Below are 18,689 nucleotides of genomic sequence, written 5' to 3' on the forward strand. Positions count from 1 at the left end.
GCCACTAAAATAATTTTGCCACGATCTCACCTGCCTTTTGTAGACAATCTGTTACTGCATTAATTTATTGATTCCAGTTTAAGCAATCATATTTCAAATTTGTGGAGCTTTAAAATTCCTATATATAGTTTGTTTGTGCGACACTGTGACTGTGTAAGTACTTTCTACACAAATTACAGCTCTAAAACCTCCAAGCTAATGGGGAGGCCCAGGCAAATTTGGAAACAGAAATTCCCTATCTCTAAAAAAAGGTATGGTATGGACTCTATTATAGCTGTTCATGTGTTATGATGGCACTTGATTTTCCTAGGGAACAGCTACATTTGTGTTTGAGGTCATGCTAAATTATTATTTCCTGCTTACTATAGAGCAAAATGTGCTTACGATATTTAATATGGATGGTAGAGCCTGAGCCTGGACAAAATAACCCGTGACCTTTAGTTATTTTACAAATAATGAATGCTTGAAATTTTCTTGCCTTTGTCTGATAATGGATCAACAACAAAGATGCAGTTTCAATGTAATTCATTATTTGAAACCCTCTTTCATTTTTAAAACAGAATGACAATATGAATATGTGTAGGATTACTATTGTTTTGCTCTGTCTTTAGCGTACTAATTAAGGAAACTTACATTCTTATGTTTTGATTAGGAGAATACTTATATCTGAACATGTTTTCCTATGCCTTGGTATTAAACTTACATTTTCAAAGATAACTATAAAATACTAAAAATGCTTCATGTATTATCTAACTTACAGAAAGATAGTTCTCCATTTAATACCATTGAGGATTCTGGAATCGATGCAAAATTTGTGAATGTTGTCTATGATGCCTTATTAAATACTGTAAGTAGGAAAAAAGGATTCATATTTTATACCATTTGTACCAAAAGTTTTTCTCAGATGGGCATGATTTCTGAAGAATCTCTCAAAATATACTTTAAATGATCCCGTGAGAATTATCATAGAATCATGACAGCTGCTCTAGTAAAAGAGGAAGAAAATTTTCCTACTAGTAAAGCATAGTTTATATTGTGATAGTTCTTAAAGACTGCAAATCTTAGAGATACTACATGGCTGTGACGGGACTGCATGGTGGGAAATAAAGAAAATGTGAGGATGGGGATAGTAAAAAAGTAGGTCCTGTGCCAAGTATACAAAGTACAGGAGTAGTTTAGAAATTATATTTGCAGGGTTTAAGTGTTGAAATGGACCATTGGCACAACCCCATGCTCAGCTAGTATGTCTGTGAGGAAGATATTTGGGAGCTCAGTATCATAACACAAAATATTTCTTAGCTGTCTTTAAATGCAAGCAAAGCAAACTTGCTTATTTGTACAATGTCTTGTATTGAATATGTATAATTACGTCAGATATTTTTCCTCTCCTTTTTTCATAGCCTCAAGATGTTCAGAAGTCAGTCCTAAAAGGAATAATTAATGGTCTACTACAAGAATGGACAGGGTAATTATAATAAATGTTTGCACCAGTGCTGTGCCAGCACTTAAATCTGCTATAGGTTTTATCTTTTGGGCAAAGAAAGAAAATGTGATGCAGCTTATTTGATAAGAACTTCTTTTTGGCAAATCTGCTGAAATACATCTTGAACTCTGTAAGCTGGCATTGAACCTCTGAGAGGCAGATCCATACCCAGCCATGCATTCTGTCACCAAATCTCAGCTGCTTGTTGCCAAGGCATTTCTTTGGACATCTGAATTGTGAGATGAATTAAGGAATTTATCTAGGGTAAAACTTATTCTCATTGTCCACCCCCACCAGTAACTAGTACACTTCCCTGATCCACAGTTTGCATCACAATCCTGTTCATGTGTGGCAGCACCACAGAAAGAGAAGTGCAGGATACAGAAAGGGATAGACTAGAAGCAAACCAAAAGATTTTTTGAGATGTCAGAATTGTAGTATGAAGTAATAGAAATGAGAATGTGTGGTGTAATTCACAAAAAGGTGTAGCAATAGACAGTGGCTTGTTGTAACTCCCATGTGACCCAGGTCTTAGCTACCCCTTTCTCCAACTTACCCTGCTTTTTGTGATGTTGCTGCCTGAATTTGTGGTTATATAAAGGCGTTGATAAACACAAAGAAATGCAGTGTCTGCAGTGGTAGAAGTGTATGGAGAATTGTTGCAGAAAATATCAAAGAAGAGCAAATAAACTCTTTTATGGTGTCACTTGAGATAGACAATAATGCAGAATTCCCTCTTTGGAACACCTCTGACTCTTCAATTCTGACCTTTTTTTACTGTAATGTTTTAAAAAGACAGATAATAAATAGCCTGCTGCCTTTAGAGAATTGTCAGAATCTGTAAATATCCTTTTCAGTTTCTGAGAGCAATGAAGATTCTTAAACATGGTATTCTATACATATTAGCAAAGCAAAATGAAATTGTTCATGATTTTATGACTCTTAATGTCTGTAGATTATGGATCCATATGGTTCTGTTTATTATTTCATTTGTTCTTAGGCCACGAACAAAAGATGATCTTAGAGCATATTGTATACTTTTACAGGTAAGAAAAATACAGTATTTTTATGTAAGTATGTGTCTGTTTAACTTATTAATCTATAAACCAGTATACAGTGCAAACAAGATAGTTTATATAGCTGAGATACTTCACGTGCAATTTCCTGTTGTAAGAATGTATTGAAATATGGAAAAAGTGTAATGCATGATGGGGATGGGAGCTTAATGGAAGACAGTCAATGGGGAAAGGTTGCATAATTAAGACAATGCACTAGTAGACAAGTAATTGTTTCCTTTTATTTTCTGGGTTGAAAGAATAAATATTTTACCTACTTATTTGTTCTTATGTTGTCCTTATTCCCCGATTTGCTTTATTATGGTTCTGTATCTCTGAAACTTTCAATATATGCACTTTCTGATATTGCTGTAAATTTCTCCAGTGTTACATTTTATCCAGTCTATCTGACTGATTTTCTCCAGTCTATCTGACTGCTTACAATATCTGATTTCTGTCTGTGGTCACCTCTTACCTTTGCTGCTATAGTAGGCTTGTTTTTATAGCAGATTTTCCCTTTATATTTTATAGTGTTCCTAACACCTCTGAGCACAAGGAGCAGTTTCTCCTGTTATTTGAGAATATCAAATAGCAATTTAATTTCTTGAGATAATAGTTTTCTTCTCTGGGGTGGCCCACACTAGCTGTGAATTCAAAAGAATATCTCCTGCTGAAAAGAGGGAATATGTGAACACGTGGAACATAGGGAAAATTAGTTTGGATTGATATGGGATAGACAGGGGCTGTAAGAATTTGTATTACTGATATGAAAAGCACATCACTTAGAGGAGTGTAGTTTGTGTTACAATGTAAAGAATAATCCAGAATATTGAGTACTGCCTTTGGGCTACCTGTGTATATACAGCAGTTGTATATTTTCTGTTTGGCTAGAAGTTGTGACTTGTTTTTTCCCATAGTTTTACCACTGTCACAGCTATTTTGTGAGCTACTTTCCTGTGTAATTGTACTGGCAACAACAAACATGAGAAAAAATCCTAATGACTTTTTTCCCTTTATGCAGTTTATTAACCTAACACTTTTTTTAATCTTTTTCAGAATCCTCAATTTAGTAACACTTCTACTTATGTCATCTATGCTCACTTGCTAAGACAGATAGCAGCCTTAACAGAAGCTGACCATCATTTCCTAGTGCACTGGTCTAAAAAGTAAAAAGAAAACCAAAACCCCACATTACAAATTCCATTTCTAGGATTACAATTGTTACTGTATTTCCATTGATGTTGACTGTTTTATAAATTATATAAAAGTTAATTTAATTGAGTAAAGAGATTGGTTTTGTGGCTTTCAAATACATGTGGACATAGTCCACTAAGTGATACTGATTTATAGATGCAAAATGTATATAATGTATAAAACTTCTTATATTTATGCAAAAAAGCCTTAATCACAAAATGACTTATCAGAGTTATTTTTGATAACACATGCAAAATAAATACTTGTGTGTAATTTTTAGTTATATGTTTATATGGTATTATTAAAACAAACATCTTTATGATCTGTGTTTAAATAAAGTTTTATCTTGCATAACTTGCAAAAGATACTATGATGTTGCTGTAATGTACAGAAACCACAAAGGAACTAGAGGCCTGACTTCCTAGTGCAATAGAGGTGGTAAAAGAATGTGGTTAGGGCATTAGATTTGTAATTAATTGAAATAACTGTAATAGCACCTCACTAAAAGTCATATGGGGTAACTGCCCAAAGAGCAGCTCCTAAATTGGTGTGCAGATTGTACTGACTGAGCAAAAAGTTCAGTTTGAGGTAAAAACAAAATGTTTTTACAAGTTTGGCCATATTTGCAATTTCCAAATCTCCTAGGAAATCTTAATTAAGGATTTTCTTCTTTGCAAGGATGGTAATTTAATTTCCCTCCCCCTCCCTATGTCCAGATTCGCTTTAAATTGTGGTAGAATACTGCTTCATTGGAACTGCATTTACAAACTGCATTTACAATTTGTAAATACAGTTCTGTCTGTGCAATAGATCTATCAATGTTTTTAGTCTTAGAGCATTTATTAAAAATGGAAACCATTAAAATAGGAAAGCTCTTGTTTAGAAAAGGCTATTTTAATATGCCTACACATATATGTGTATTGTTGTGCTATTATGGAAGTGTTGCAGCATGTGATTTAAAATGTACACATGGCACAAGCATATGAAGCACTTTTTATTTAAAAGGACCATGTATCTTTAATCTGAATTCCTCAGTATTCAGAGTGTGGAGTGAAATAGATAAGGATTTTTGTTTTGTTTACTGAAAGTCAAGAACAGATAATGATTCTATTGCTTTTCTTTTATTAATTTTCTACAGAGTTAAGGAGCATAGTTAGGGTTGCACTGAAGAGAATTGCCTTGTGTCAATATTTAAAAGCATGCTTCTTCAAGCTTTATATTTGGAATTTTGTTTTTATGTACAGGACAAAAGCATTAAAAATTAATTTAAACAATTAAAATTGAATTTAAAAATGGTAACAAAGGTGGTTTTTAAAAAAGCATTGAAATTTGGTAACAACTCTAGTGTAGACAGTGATCACATGAGAGTAAGTGCAGCATGTTTGTTTTAGGATTTCACAGAAGAGGTTCAAGCAGGTGGTGGACAGGTTACTGCAATTTATTTCTTTACGGCTGTTTCCTGCAAAACCTGAAGAGTTTCCACCTATGGTGAAATGTACCTGGTGGATTCCATCAGCAACAAAAGTCCTGGCTTTATTTAGTAGGTATTTTTCTTGAACTGTGTAGGCATATATATGTTTTTATGTGTATATTTGTGTGTGTGTGTATATGGGGCTTGTTTTATATATACACACACATCTTGGGAGAGGATAGGTTTTACTGCTCCTCTTCTGGGGGATACTAATAATGATGGTGGCACAGTACAAAATACAATAAAATGCTGAAATGTGGTAAGCAAGACACTTCTGTTGGTAAGTCTTCCTACTTGTAGAGGATAATTGCTATGCAGAGTTTTCCTGTGACAACAACAACAAAGATCATTCAAACAGAAATCCACAGAAGTAACCAATGGTTAAGGTTTCCCTTAGATTTATAAAAGAAACTGTCTTAAACTTGTAGCTGGCAGAATTTCTTCTGTAACTCACCCTCATGGAGCTATTTAGCATCTGAAGGAAGTTAGGCAATGCAGGTGCCTCTTAGATCCAAAACTACAGCTTAAAAAAGGTAAATCCCTGCTCAGTTCAACATAGAGCACACCAGATTTGACTTGTGCAAATGTAAACCTTCACAACTGCTGCCAAATGGTGATTAGAGCACTTACTTTTTCCTTTTTAGAAGACAAAACCACCAAATGAAAATTAAAATTGGAACTAAGATGTTTTTCCTGTCAACTTAAAATTTTTACTTAAAAGTATTCTGCACAGTCCAGAGTTAGGCACATTAGCAGACCTGTATCTAAACCCAAGATGTATTTATAGGCATCTATGAAAGAGTTGCTTGTTCCTTAATTCTGGAAAAAGAGCTATTTAGTCAATCAAAAGACACTACTTTTTGTCTGACTGACCAAAACTAAATTATGCTGAAGTGTAAATAGAGAAAACTTATTAGCTGTTTGATATTTTATGAATGCCATTTTATAATGACTTAGCTTAAATGTGAATTGGCTTTCTTCCTTTGGTCAAGTACTTAATTTTTGTGCAGGTCTAGATGGTATATTGGAAAAAAAATGTAGATTTTCTGGCCATAGCTGCTTGAAATTATATGGATTTCTTAAACACTTTCATTTATCAAACTGCTTTTTCATCAATTTCAGCAGAACATAGCACCCTTTATCCATGGAACCTTAATTTGGTGTATGTCAGTAAGGAAACCAGAGTCAAACTGAGGTTCCCTAATCATAAATGGGCTGAAGCAGGGATTTTCTGTTTTCTATAGCAATTAATGTGATGTCATATACTGTTGTGTTGTAGCAATAGTTCTGTAGCTAAGTTATTAGTTTTTTGTGTTATTTTAGACTTAGCTTAAAGTTTTTGGTGCTCATGATGCCAAGAAATGAGATGTGCTGAGTCTAGGCATTATTTTTAAAGGCTTTTGTGTTTTCTTTGTAGATGCTGCAAATAGTCTGATTAGCCCTCCTATAATTTCATATACAGATTTCTATAATTCTACACTTGATCATATTGATCTTATGGAAGAATATCATAACTGGCAATGCTATGGGAATTCTCACAGGTAAGAGGAATAACTGGTTGTTTCTTGTTGAGTACTAGACTTCAAAGCATTGTATCTATACTAGATATATCTGTATTAAATGAAGTGGAAATACAGTGTCTATATATGGTATGCATACCATTTATGTGTACATAGATCCTTATTAAATACTGTGTTATTTTATTGGAAAGACATATTACAGCTACTACTTACTTGCTACTGCATGGATGTGAGATTGACTGGAATAAATCTCATTCTGCCTTTGCAAACCAGAGAAAATATGTAAAATATGGATGATAAATATGGATTATTGTTAATTACTGGCATGGACTTCAGACTGTGTCTTACTACAGACAAATTTTAGCCTCCAATATATTCATAGGCATTTTCCTTGCCTTCAGCAGCAGTTGGGGTAAACTTGGATACCATAATTTGCTCCACTGAATCAGGTATTTCAGGCTACTCTTCTGTCTGATACCTGATATTCTACTTGAGAAGGACAAAAACCAAACAAACCACAAAACACTCAAATGACAAAAGAGAAGTGTTATTAATTTCAGTTTCTAGCAGTATTTGCAAATAACAGTTTGTTCTACTGAGTCAAATATCACTATATACAAAGTGAAAAAACCAGAAGCTATTTGCAAGTTATTGTCAGTGGAGGGATTAGTTACTGAATGATAATTCACTGAAAATAGTATGCTAGATGCTAGAAAGAAAATTTTTAATCTTCTTTTCTCTTGTTAGGTTTTCTTTCTGTCAATACCCATTTATTATTTCTATAGCAGCAAAAAAAGTGATTATTCAAAGGGACTCAGAACAACAAATGATAAGTATTGCACGGGTAAGTCCCTCAATGATGAATGTTTGTGTCTCATCCATTGGTATTTTATGAGTATTTGTTAGACTGATTTTACACATGACCTGTTACAATTTCTAGTATTTTTGATTACCCTGAAAAAGAACTTAAAACATTTTACTATGGCTAGTCTACAAATGCCCATGCTGGGTTGTCTCAGTATTTTTTTCTTTTTGTGTACTTAGCTTCAGGATCCTTATGAATGGCAGTGTTTTAGAAAAAGTTATAATACTTGACTTACTTTTTTTCATCTTTTGAGAAACCAGCATAACATCCTAGTGTGCTAAATTAACACAATGATTAGGGAAGAAAAATTCCATGACAGTTCTGGAGTGTTTTGTGTTTTATTCTGTGGAGGTTGTAATGGAAGACCAAGATCAGACTGAATCCTTTCAGGTCATGGAAGAGGTACTACTCTGGGCAGCCTCTTGTGTTAGGGAAGAGGCACTGTCTGCCTCCCTCAGGTAGTTTTCTACAGATGATAGGTGATGCTCTTTTCCTCAGTGCTCTGTGTGGCTGCACCACCATCTATCCATTCCTGTCTTGCTGGATATACCTTGTGAACAGCTAATTAAAGCATAAGCCAGTTTCCAGAATTTTATATTTTTAACAATTTGGGAAGTGCCACCTTTTTGTTAAACCTCCTAAGTTAGTTCAAATGTAGTGTAAATGTAGTAAAGAAACTTCTCTCCATCTCTTAGAAGATACTGAAGCAGTTACAATGTTAGAGAAATGTCTTTAATACACCATATTGAGAGCTTTTGCAGTTAACAAGTGTGACACCTTTTTTTTTACATGAAGATACTACATGTGTGATGTTTCTTTTTCATTCAAATAGCAAAGCCTTGTGGATAAAGTCTCTCGGAGACAGAAGCCTGACATGAATATGTTATTCCTAAATGTGAAAGTGAGGAGGACACACCTTGTTAGTGACTCACTTGATGAGGTAATAAAAAAAATGTAATTAAATTGTGCGTTGCTGTAGAGTACCTATTGTTAGATTTCAATTTGATAAGTCATATTTAAATCTTTTGCACTAAGAGATTGGGAATATAACTACATAATACTAAATAAAGAGAACTTAATTACTGTCAAAATTGCAGTGTTGCAGAACAGATTGGGTTAGACATCTTGAAATTAATTTCCTGTGCTGATACTGCTCCATAGCAAAGCCCATACATGCTTGTACATGGTCTTTATTTGGTTTTGTAATTTTTGTGTTAAAAATACAGTGCACAATTATCAGGTTCTGCGGGACTTGAGTCCATGACAGCAGCATGAATAGTATCTGACTAATCACTAATGAGGTTGTTTGTTCTAATTCTTGGAATATTTTTCTTTTTCTATCTCTATCTTATAATAATAATTTTGAGCTTTCTTTTCTTAAATTCTTTTAACTAATTCCTCACATTCTTCAATGTAATTTTTCCTTTTTGAGAAATGAAACAGATGTGTCCATTAATTGGCAATTCTTCAGTATCCTCTGAACCTTGCTAATTAACATTATTTAATGAAATTTAGTTCCCTCTCTTTCTCAACATTGAGAACAGATGATACTGAAAAATAAGTCCAGGTAGCAAAAACAACATCAAACAAATTCTGGTTACTCATGTCATAAAATGTAAGTTTAAACTTTATTTTCCTATATTAAAACCTGTCTGGTTTTGGCCTGTTCTCCTAAGACAAAAGAAATATGATTGGTGATATTGCTTCCTCTCAGGCATTTTTTTACCACACTAATATAACCAAGAGCAAATTCAAAAGTTTTTGTAGACAAAATATTCACCTATTTATTTCCAGTGTTTTCTTCTGCCTATCTCAGAGATGAGAAAGAATATAGTATATATTCATATTCTTAAATTTATGGGGAATGGCAGAGGGAGAGGGAATTTCAAATAATAATTTGCAAAGGAAAATCACTTCAGCTAATAAATGGCTTGTTTCAAATAACACAAATACCTATAATTATAAAATTTATATTTAATAGGAAGTTTTATGTAATAGGAATTTACTTGTGCAACTAACAACATGGAGATTATTTTAGCACATACATATTCTTGACTGGTTTAAGCACTTTCTCTGGAGCTGGACAGTAATTAATGGTTTAAAGAAGGCTTGTATAGAGAGTCTGAAAAATCACTGTTGATTGTAAAAGGCTATAATCTAATTCTTTGCAGGTTTTTTGTGTACCTGCACGAAATGCTGTCTCTTAGGACAAAGCAATGAAAGGAGCTTGTTACAATTGCCTAAAAAATAATTCTAAGAAGCAGCTGATACTTGTTGGCAGGCATCTTACACAGAACTGAATGGTATCCAAATATTGAAATATTAGCTTACTTCCTTATTTCTAAATATTTCCAAATTATGTCTAAGTACTTTTTTAATTTGTCATTTCCTCCTGGTAGCACATCTTATGTAAAAGGTAAAAAATTATATAGGTCTGAAATATTCCAGACAAATTCAATTCATTGTATCTAATTGCTTATTAAGTCTATTTGTACAGCACATAACTTTTTTCAAGCCCAGAGTGACACCATGTGCAAATTAGTTGATGGTGTCAAGTAGTCATAATTGTCTTGCTTCTGCAGTTCAGTCATTGTTATAATGTAGTTTTGACCTATTAGAAAATTATGCAAATTAATGGTTTAAGCAAAGCAAAAGCGGTAGAGGCTGATGTGCGTTCTCTATGGCTAGTGGTAGTGATAATATGCTCAATCTCCTTTTTCTTCTGCCTTACCTATTTCACAATAGCTAGCAAGGAAGAAGGCAGATCTGAAAAAGAAGTTAAAAGTCACATTTGTAGGGGAAGCTGGTCTTGATATGGGTGGCCTGACAAAAGAATGGTTTCTTCTTCTGATTCGACAGATTTTTCACCCAGATTATGGTGAGTCCTTATAATTCTTAAATACAATATGAGAATTTGTTCAGACTCTGTGTAAGCACTGCTCAGCAATAATGGAAAAGTCTTTGCATTATAAACACTGTTTTCAGCACAAATCCAAAACATAACCTTGCCAATAGTTTAGCTATTACCTCTGAAGGAAATTATCTCAGCCTAAACCAGTACAACGGTTCAGCACATACTCAAGTAGAGATAAGACCAAGTGTATTGGTTTATCATTTACCATCCTTCCCTATTTCTTCACATGCTGCATTTTCTCTTTCTGGCCTCAGTTGTCTTCATATTGTTGATTTAGGGAAGGAGTTTTTCTGAGTTTTCTCAGTAGCTGTAGTTGGATGCTGTTACTGTGCTCAGTTCTGGCAAATTGCCATCCTTAGTCTCCCATGTATCAATGGGGGGTTTTTTGGTGCTGATAGTTGCACTGAGCGTGCCTGCACTTTCTAGTACTACTTCTGTGACTAGGATAGGTAGAGGTTAGTTTACTTTGAATCTTTGTCATCATATATTCTGTTTGTGGTATCTGTGTGGACAGTATTCTTATAGGAGCGTGGGGTAATCTCAGAAAAGAGAGGAGCAGAGACAGTATAGTATGAAAAAGACTGCCTCTGGTGTTACCCTATAAGGACATTTCATGCCCAAGGGGAAGAAAATAAGATGAAATAGGAGATTGTAAGACATGAATGTGCAGTCATAAACAAGCAGTTCCATCTGCTTGTTTTATAGTGATGTAGATGGATCTAGATGAGTTTTATTCACCACTCTAATGAGCTTTCCTCTGGGCATGGATACATTATTGATGGTTTAGTGTGTTAAAGTGTTGCCAGGATGGCTTTTAGATTGATTTCCAGGGACTTAAGGATAACACCTGGTAGTCATTGAGCTTGTCTGTCTTTGCCTGGAAGTGTTCATGTCCCTGAAAATCATGGTTCTTTGATGGTTATAGGAGTGCTTCTAAAGGTACAGAATTTTAAGTCATAAATATGTTGTCATGTCTGTTGAGGTTGTTATTTGCCTGGAGCCCTTTTTCTAGTCAAAAGGGGTCTGTGTGAGGATATGACATTGGTGAGAGCAACCTTAATAGGAAACAATTTATCCTGCAGAAAGCATTCTGTAAGTTTGACAGTTCTGTTAGTAAAAATGCTGTCAGCAGAGCTTGGTAACTGATGAGTTTGGAAACATTCAGAGTAATTTATTTTTTCACTATCTCTGGCAGGCTTCCTTACTTTAAAGTGCAAATTCTTTCATTGTTACGACTATCAGCAGAGTGTGGGAGGAGTTCAGAAATATTCTTGTCCCTCGGAAAGGGACTGTATCCCCTTCTGTCTTAATTGTTTAAGATGCAAATAACATGTGAGAAGCTTGGAAGGGAAAATATCACTGTTATTACCCTTTCCATTTTAACTGATTCTTCAGGTTTAATTCCTGGAATTTAAAAACTCTTAATTAACTCAGCTGTCTGCCTGCCTGTGTGTTTTGCAGTGCTTTCTTTATCTTGGTATGGACAATTAACAAATGGGATTCGAAACCTATTTTGTTCCAACATCCTTATGATCTTTTATTATGTGAACCTTGCTCTGCCTTACATGCAGCTGTTCTGTTGCTTCTGGCAATGTCTAATGGCAGTGTCTAAACCTTTTGTGATGGGCACCTTTTTAAGCTGGAGTTCAAACGATAAATTGCTCAGGAGAGTGGGGAGGGGGGAAATGTGAAGGCAGCTTTTTGCCTGTAATTTGTCATAAGAACTGGATGTCCTTGAGACAAGTTGGATTTTCATTCTTTATTTTTTAAGTCAAAAGGACTTTGATTTTTTTTTTCATTTAAATATTATTTTTCACCAACTTTGCTTTTAGAGATTCAGTGAGCTATTGCATAGAATATGTACTTATAACTAGTCAGTGCTTTGGTGTGGACAGATCAAGGCAACAATAAACTTGGCCAATTCAATCCCAACAAATTCAAACAGACCATCACATTTTATCCAATTTACTTCTGCATTAGAGTACGCTTGTGAGGAGTGTGTCTTGCCTCTCTGAGCAATACTTCCTAGGTATTTTAGTGCTGTTATCTGCTTTCATTATGTAGGTTTTTACTTTCTGTCACTCTTTAAAACAGAATGTTCTGTATCTGATGCAAATAGCAGTCAAACTCATCTATACTCAAGCTTTCAGTAGGATCTGGCTTGTCATTTAGACCCATGAGTGGCTTTTTTAGGGTACATGTGGTTTGGGGCTTTTTTAACTGATATAATTTTTTGACAGAAAATATGAAACATACCTCTTTGCTGGTAGTGTGTGTGTATAACATAAACCATTTATGGTTTTCTATTCTAAGAAGGTAAAGCTTATGGTATTTGTATCATGGGATTCATGCCAGCATTTTTAGGGATTGTCATCTGCTATTGACCTAGAAAGAAAGGAGGAAATAAGTGAGCTTGCATTGCAGTAAGAAAATGTTTGCTTAGACAGTTGATGTTTATGGCAGTACCAATGCTGGAGCACAATGTAGAAACAGATTGCATAGGAACATTGCAAAATATCTACAGCTGGAGACCCTGAAGAACATGTTGCACCAGGCAGGGTTGGTGGGCTTGAGCCTGCTCCAGGCTTGGCACTGCCCTTGGTGCTCCTTCCCAAGCACCTGCCTGCAGGTTTCTGCTGTGGATGGAGCAGGGTCCTGAGAACAAGCATGGGGATGTGGACACCCCCAGGAGCATTCCAAGGGTGCATGGGTAAGGAAGCTGAGGGTTTGTATGAATTCTTACAAAGCTCAGGCTTTTTAAGGGCCATATTGCTGTTCTGCAGGCATGTTCACCTACCACAAGGACTCGCAGTGCCATTGGTTCAGCAGCTTTAAATGCGACAACTATTCGGAATTCCGACTGGTTGGAGCCGTATCCTTTTCTGTCTGCTAGAATGTTCTGAATGATAGCTGTTCAATGAGCTGGTATGGGGATAAAATAAGGCACTGGCTCAAGCTCTTCAAAGGTTGTATATACACCTGTGTTCCATTTTAAATGTATTTTTTTGAATATCATTCAAGCAAGTGAACTAAAAATAGGAAGAAAATGGAGTATGTGGTTCATTTTACAGTCAGAGAATGCTAAATCAATGTTAAACTTGCAACTTTTTTGTGTGTAAGTTGTAAAATTACGTACTTAAGCCTCTGAGTTTCTTTCAGTAAACATCAATTTGTCTGTGTCCATTAATACTTAAGTCCCCATTGAGCAGTATGTGGCTTTTTGCCTTTTTTATTACAAAATGGAAACCTATTTCGAGTACAAGTTTATTTTCTAGGTTTTCTGTTGTGCTCATAAATGAAGACCTCAGACAAGTGATTTATGATAGTACATGCTTATAACTTCACTGAGGTGAGGTAATAGTGTCCATTTACTGATTTCAATGGCATCAGGTTGTAGGTCTTTTCTGACAGATTTATTCTATGCTTGTGAGAAGTTGAATTTAGGTTTGTTTCATGGGATGCACTTAAATGTGCTAATGGATGAGCTGTAGTACCAGTGCAGGTTGGTCTTAATACTAACTGTAATCAAGATGTGTCAGATTTGCCCTTAACTTTTGACATATATAGCTTATGGGACTTGCTGTATATAACAGCATCACCTTGGATATTCGTTTCCCACCTTGCTGTTACAAGAAATTATTAAGTCCTCCCATTGTTCCCTGTGATCATAACACACTTGTAGGCATCTGTGGTGTCACATTAGATGACCTGTTTCAGATTATGCCTGTAAGTATTGCGTTTTCTAAAAGGTAAAATTACTGATATAAAACCTGATTTATTTATATTTAATGCTTGAGTTACAAACTTTTTTAAAAGCAGCCTTTTTTCAGCACAGGCTGATAAAGTCTGCTTCTGATGAACACAGAAAATCTCTGTGTTTTCTAGCATAATGTGCATTTTAAAAATGCAGCTTTTTCCAAGACGCTTTCTGTATAAAACAATGCTTCTGGCATATCCTTGCAAAGTGCATCACTTAGTTTTGTAGATTTACTGAAGAGTTTTTACTCCTATTGTAGGAATTGGCACATGGACTGAATGAACTTCTATCCTACGAAGGCAATGTTGAAGAGGATTTTTACTCAACCTTTCAGGTCGTTAAATGCCCAATTCTAAGTGGTTCTTAACCCTGTTCAGTGATTTTTCCCAGTGTTAGAATGGCAGTGGAGTGGCTCATAGCTGTGATTGCTGGTGGTTTGGAATGTGAGTGTGGGGATCAGAGCTGGCTCCGGGAGCCGCACTGCCCAGCGCTGTTGGTGTTCTGCAATTGGATCCCAGTGCTCACCACCAGGGTCTCTTGGCCAGCTGCTGGTGCATTTCCAGCTCCTTGCTTTTCTGTCTAACCCAGAAGATAGTCAAAGTTTGCTTGGTTATTTTATGCATTTTGTCCAGGAAATCTCACTTCTACAATAGCCTGTTGAAGTTTTTACAGTTTTGCCTGACCTGTGTGTTCTAACTATTTCATTCAGGGAAGTCTTTTTCAGTTGCTCATTGTTTCAGAACACACATACCAGTTAATGAAATTTCATGTTGGTGAGCTACAGCAGAGCAAATACCTTCTTAATTGTATTTGCTGCTCCTATGCCATTATTTTGTATGAAAAGCTCTATGGCTTCAGAGCCTGCAGGTCAGTTTGACATGCCACTATGTAACAGGGTCGAATTTTGTTCTTTGAATACTAAATTTCTGAGCAATTTGTTGAAAATTGTAATATTTACCTTGTAAAAACCTCACAACCCTCAAAATTACAGCATGTGCTGAAGAGAGAGAGGGAATGCATGACATACTATAAGCTTTGTCATTTCTAAGTATATGAATTTATTTTCCGGTGCTGACCTTGACTCCTCTTTTTCTGTAGGTTTTTCAGGAAGAATTTGGTGTTATAAAATCTTACAACTTAAAGCCAAATGGAGATAAAATCCCAGTCACAAATAGGAATAGGAAAGGTACTTCAATAGATATTAACTACGCATACTTTGCAGATCTAAGTTTGTCCTTTTTCTCTGTTCTGTAAGCCTATGCTTTCATTAACTAAGTGTGAAAATGAAATGGCTATAGTTCTTTCTGGTGTGCCTACCAATGGTATCTAAAATTAAATGCATTCATTTTTCATATTCACTACAATTTTAGAGGGCAGTGATTGATTAAAATTATAATGTAACAAAATAATTTTTTTTTTTTAGAATATGTGCAGCTCTATGTTGATTTTCTTCTCAATAGATCGATCTACAAACAATTTGCAGCTTTCTATTATGGATTTCATAGTGTCTGTGCTTCATATGCATTACTGGTAAGAATAAAATGAAACATAACTCTTCACTTCTATTTCAAGTATTTGACAATGACTTATCTAAATTAAATTGCACTGGATAATTTTAAGATTTGGAAGGAATCTTGTCTGATTGATAGACTTGATTAATCCAACATAAGTGAAGAAATTAATCAGGTAATCAACTATTCTTGGTAGTGTTTCACTGAAAAGAGATAAATAAACTCCAGAAGACAGGTTTATCACTATGTATTCACAGACACATCACAGGCTCTTCTGTGAATGTTTACAAGGTTTCTGTGTATTTCCTGCACTTAGGTACTGCAGAACAACTGAGTGACTTCTCTGAAAACACCTATTGCTTTTTACAGGAGGAACACTCAGTGAGGTTGAAATTAAACATTCTTCTGTTTTCAGTCCTGTTTGGCCATTGAAATGCCTTTTTTAATTTACAGAATCCTTTCTGCACTAAGAAAGAAGAGAAAGTTTCAGTTTGCCCAGGATTTTCTAAATTCCAGTGAACTTGTTGAACTGTGACACCTTGCAGCAAAGTGAGGTGTGCCCAACTGCAGGAAAGGTTCTGGAAGGACAATGAGAATCCATTGAAATGCCATGGCATACTTCCATGCAACTTGATGATATTGTAGTAAATTATGAAGTGGGTTCTGCAGGTGGAAGTTTAGTGGGTATTAAACATGGCTTATTATTATAAGTGTTTGCTTTGCACAGCACTGTGTACACCTGAGAGTCAGGTTCTGTCAGCCTCTGCTGCTCAACTGCCCACACTGGGACTTGTCAGTGCAAATGAAATGGAAGTTGAAACCAAAATTGACATCAAGACCCTCCCTTAGATTTCCATATGTACAAACTTAATTTTCTTCTTGACCCATTTGTAGTCTGATCACATGATAGGCAAGTCAGTGTAATAAGAATGTAAGAATGAGGAAGAAGTGAAAAACAAAATACACTGAAATGTTGTGTTATCCTGTAATTAACTTCCTACTGTATATGGCAGTAAGAGAGTCTTCAAAGTGCTGAGGAATTAATTTTTCTATAATCAGTATGTATCCAAGTTAGACACTTACATGGAATGATATTCTATTAATTGTTAATGAGCATCATTTCTCATGGTTTTTAAAACAATTAAATATTTTGTCCTTGATTTATGGCAGCTGCTTCGTCCAGAGGAGGTTGAAATTCTTGTCTGTGGCAGTCCTGAACTGGACATGTCTGCTTTACAGAGAAGTACCCAGTATGAGGGCTACCAAAAAACTGATCTGACTATACGGTAGGCCTGGGTTTTTACTCTAGTTACTGAGTTTAAAACATCGTAGAGTGTTAGACTTCCATTAGGAATCTCTTCAAGGGTGATCTGAAATGACTGAAGTTTTAGAAACCTATTTCTAAATAAGACACAGACACTACTAAATTGTCATAAGTAGGAAGACTTAAATCCTTAGTGGTATTACTGAATATCCTTAAAAGATTATGACCACATTGAAGTGGAGTTGTTTGAAAAGAAAAACTCCAAATCCTGCATATGAAATCTCAGTATTTTTATTATCCAATCTTCTAAAAATACTTTTTTTACTCAATTCTCTTTGATACTAAGGTTTTTTTATATTAGTGAGTAGAAAGCATTTATAGTTGCATAGATAAGTGAGTTGAAGCATCATCTGGCAAGACATCATTCCAAAATTGATAAAATATTTTACTTGTAAATTCCTTGGGAATTTAACCTTGTATATTGGGGTACTGCTGATGTCCTATATATTATGTTAATTATCTCTCAGTAAGTGATATTCATCATGTAGTGCTTGTAGTTTTATTATCATCTTTATGCTATTTTTTTACAATGTTGCATTTGCAACATTTTCTTCTCCCTCTGCCCTGAATATAGATACTTCTGGGATGTAGTACTTGGATTTTCCCTGGACCTTCAAAAGAAGCTGCTACATTTTGCTACAGGAAGTGATAGAGTACCTGTGGGAGGAATGGCTGATCTGAATTTCAAGATTTCAAAGAGTGAAACATCAACTAATTGGTAAGTAATGTTTGGATTTTTAACTTTTTTTTCATTCCTGAGAGCCTCTATTGCTCTTGAATGTCTTTTTACAGAAGAGCAAACAAATGTACAAGGAAGAAAATTGCATGGACTCCTTTAGTTTGCCTTCCAAATGTTATCCCCACTTATTGATTGCATGAATTTAAAAAACAAGGAAATTGTTTTTCCAGTCACTATTTACATTTGAGGCTGGTAATTATTTATAGGGATTATTTACATGTTTTCAATTCAAATAAATTATTTAATCATTCTTAATTTGACAGCTGATTTAATAAAAATATACCTTGAACTGCCATGAATTTTTCTGATTTTTTTTAGTTTGATGGTTTTATTTATAGCAAGCCAGTTAGTATTTTTTTTTAAATTCTTAAGACTGGAGAAGGCCAGTTTAAATAATTTGAAAGCTGTATAGAAAAGCCTGCTGCTCTGAAACTCTCTGTGAAGCATTAATTATTGACTTTACCCAGATTTCTCAAACAGCTAGAGTAATCAAAATACTTAAACGATTTTTCAAAGTCTGAATATAAAACTGCATTTTTCAAGGTCTGAATTTTGCTGTTTTTTCTGTGAAGAGCTGATCTAAAGACAAAAACATAATAAATTTGGGGATTGTTTTAAATATAATGATCTCATTACTGTGATATTTCTAATGCTTTTCTCAATGAGGTAATAAATGGTTCCAGTAACATTAAAGGAACATGAAGATCAGATGAAAAAGGAAGAAAAATCAGTCAATATTGAATCACTCTTTATGTTCCTTCCGTAAATTGTTCTTTTTCTTAAAAATGAGAAAATATGTTTTGAAATAGTGTGCATTTTAAACTGCTGTAGGTTCATGTTTTGCAAGATAATTGTT

At 34.9% G+C, this 18,689-nt stretch overlaps 1 protein-coding gene across 2 annotated transcripts in view; it reads left to right on the plus strand.

The window, feature by feature from the left end:
- Positions 1 to 18,689, plus strand: part of HECTD2 (HECT domain E3 ubiquitin protein ligase 2) — a 33,354-nt gene that overhangs the window by 10,946 nt on the left and 3,719 nt on the right. The window contains exons 5-20 of one of the 2 annotated variants that reach the window (XM_056495218.1): positions 761 to 847; positions 1,401 to 1,465; positions 2,484 to 2,529; positions 3,595 to 3,704; positions 5,124 to 5,272; positions 6,621 to 6,744; positions 7,471 to 7,567; positions 8,421 to 8,528; positions 10,334 to 10,466; positions 13,286 to 13,374; positions 14,070 to 14,228; positions 14,519 to 14,593; positions 15,358 to 15,445; positions 15,683 to 15,789; positions 16,941 to 17,056; positions 17,669 to 17,812. In XM_056495218.1, coding sequence (XP_056351193.1) covers positions 761 to 847; positions 1,401 to 1,465; positions 2,484 to 2,529; positions 3,595 to 3,704; positions 5,124 to 5,272; positions 6,621 to 6,744; positions 7,471 to 7,567; positions 8,421 to 8,528; positions 10,334 to 10,466; positions 13,286 to 13,374; positions 14,070 to 14,228; positions 14,519 to 14,593; positions 15,358 to 15,445; positions 15,683 to 15,789; positions 16,941 to 17,056; positions 17,669 to 17,812 — 1,697 coding nt within the window. Of the gene's footprint in view, positions 1 to 760; positions 848 to 1,400; positions 1,466 to 2,483; positions 2,530 to 3,594; positions 3,705 to 5,123; positions 5,273 to 6,620; positions 6,745 to 7,470; positions 7,568 to 8,420; positions 8,529 to 10,333; positions 10,467 to 13,285; positions 13,375 to 14,069; positions 14,229 to 14,518; positions 14,594 to 15,357; positions 15,446 to 15,682; positions 15,790 to 16,940; positions 17,057 to 17,668; positions 17,813 to 18,689 lie in introns of those variants that run through there. The other variant, XM_056495219.1, reaches the window with a different exon arrangement.

The sequence above is a fragment of the Oenanthe melanoleuca genome, chromosome 6 (assembly GCF_029582105.1).
Source record: "Oenanthe melanoleuca isolate GR-GAL-2019-014 chromosome 6, OMel1.0, whole genome shotgun sequence".
NCBI classification, from domain to species: domain Eukaryota; kingdom Metazoa; phylum Chordata; class Aves; order Passeriformes; family Muscicapidae; genus Oenanthe; species Oenanthe melanoleuca.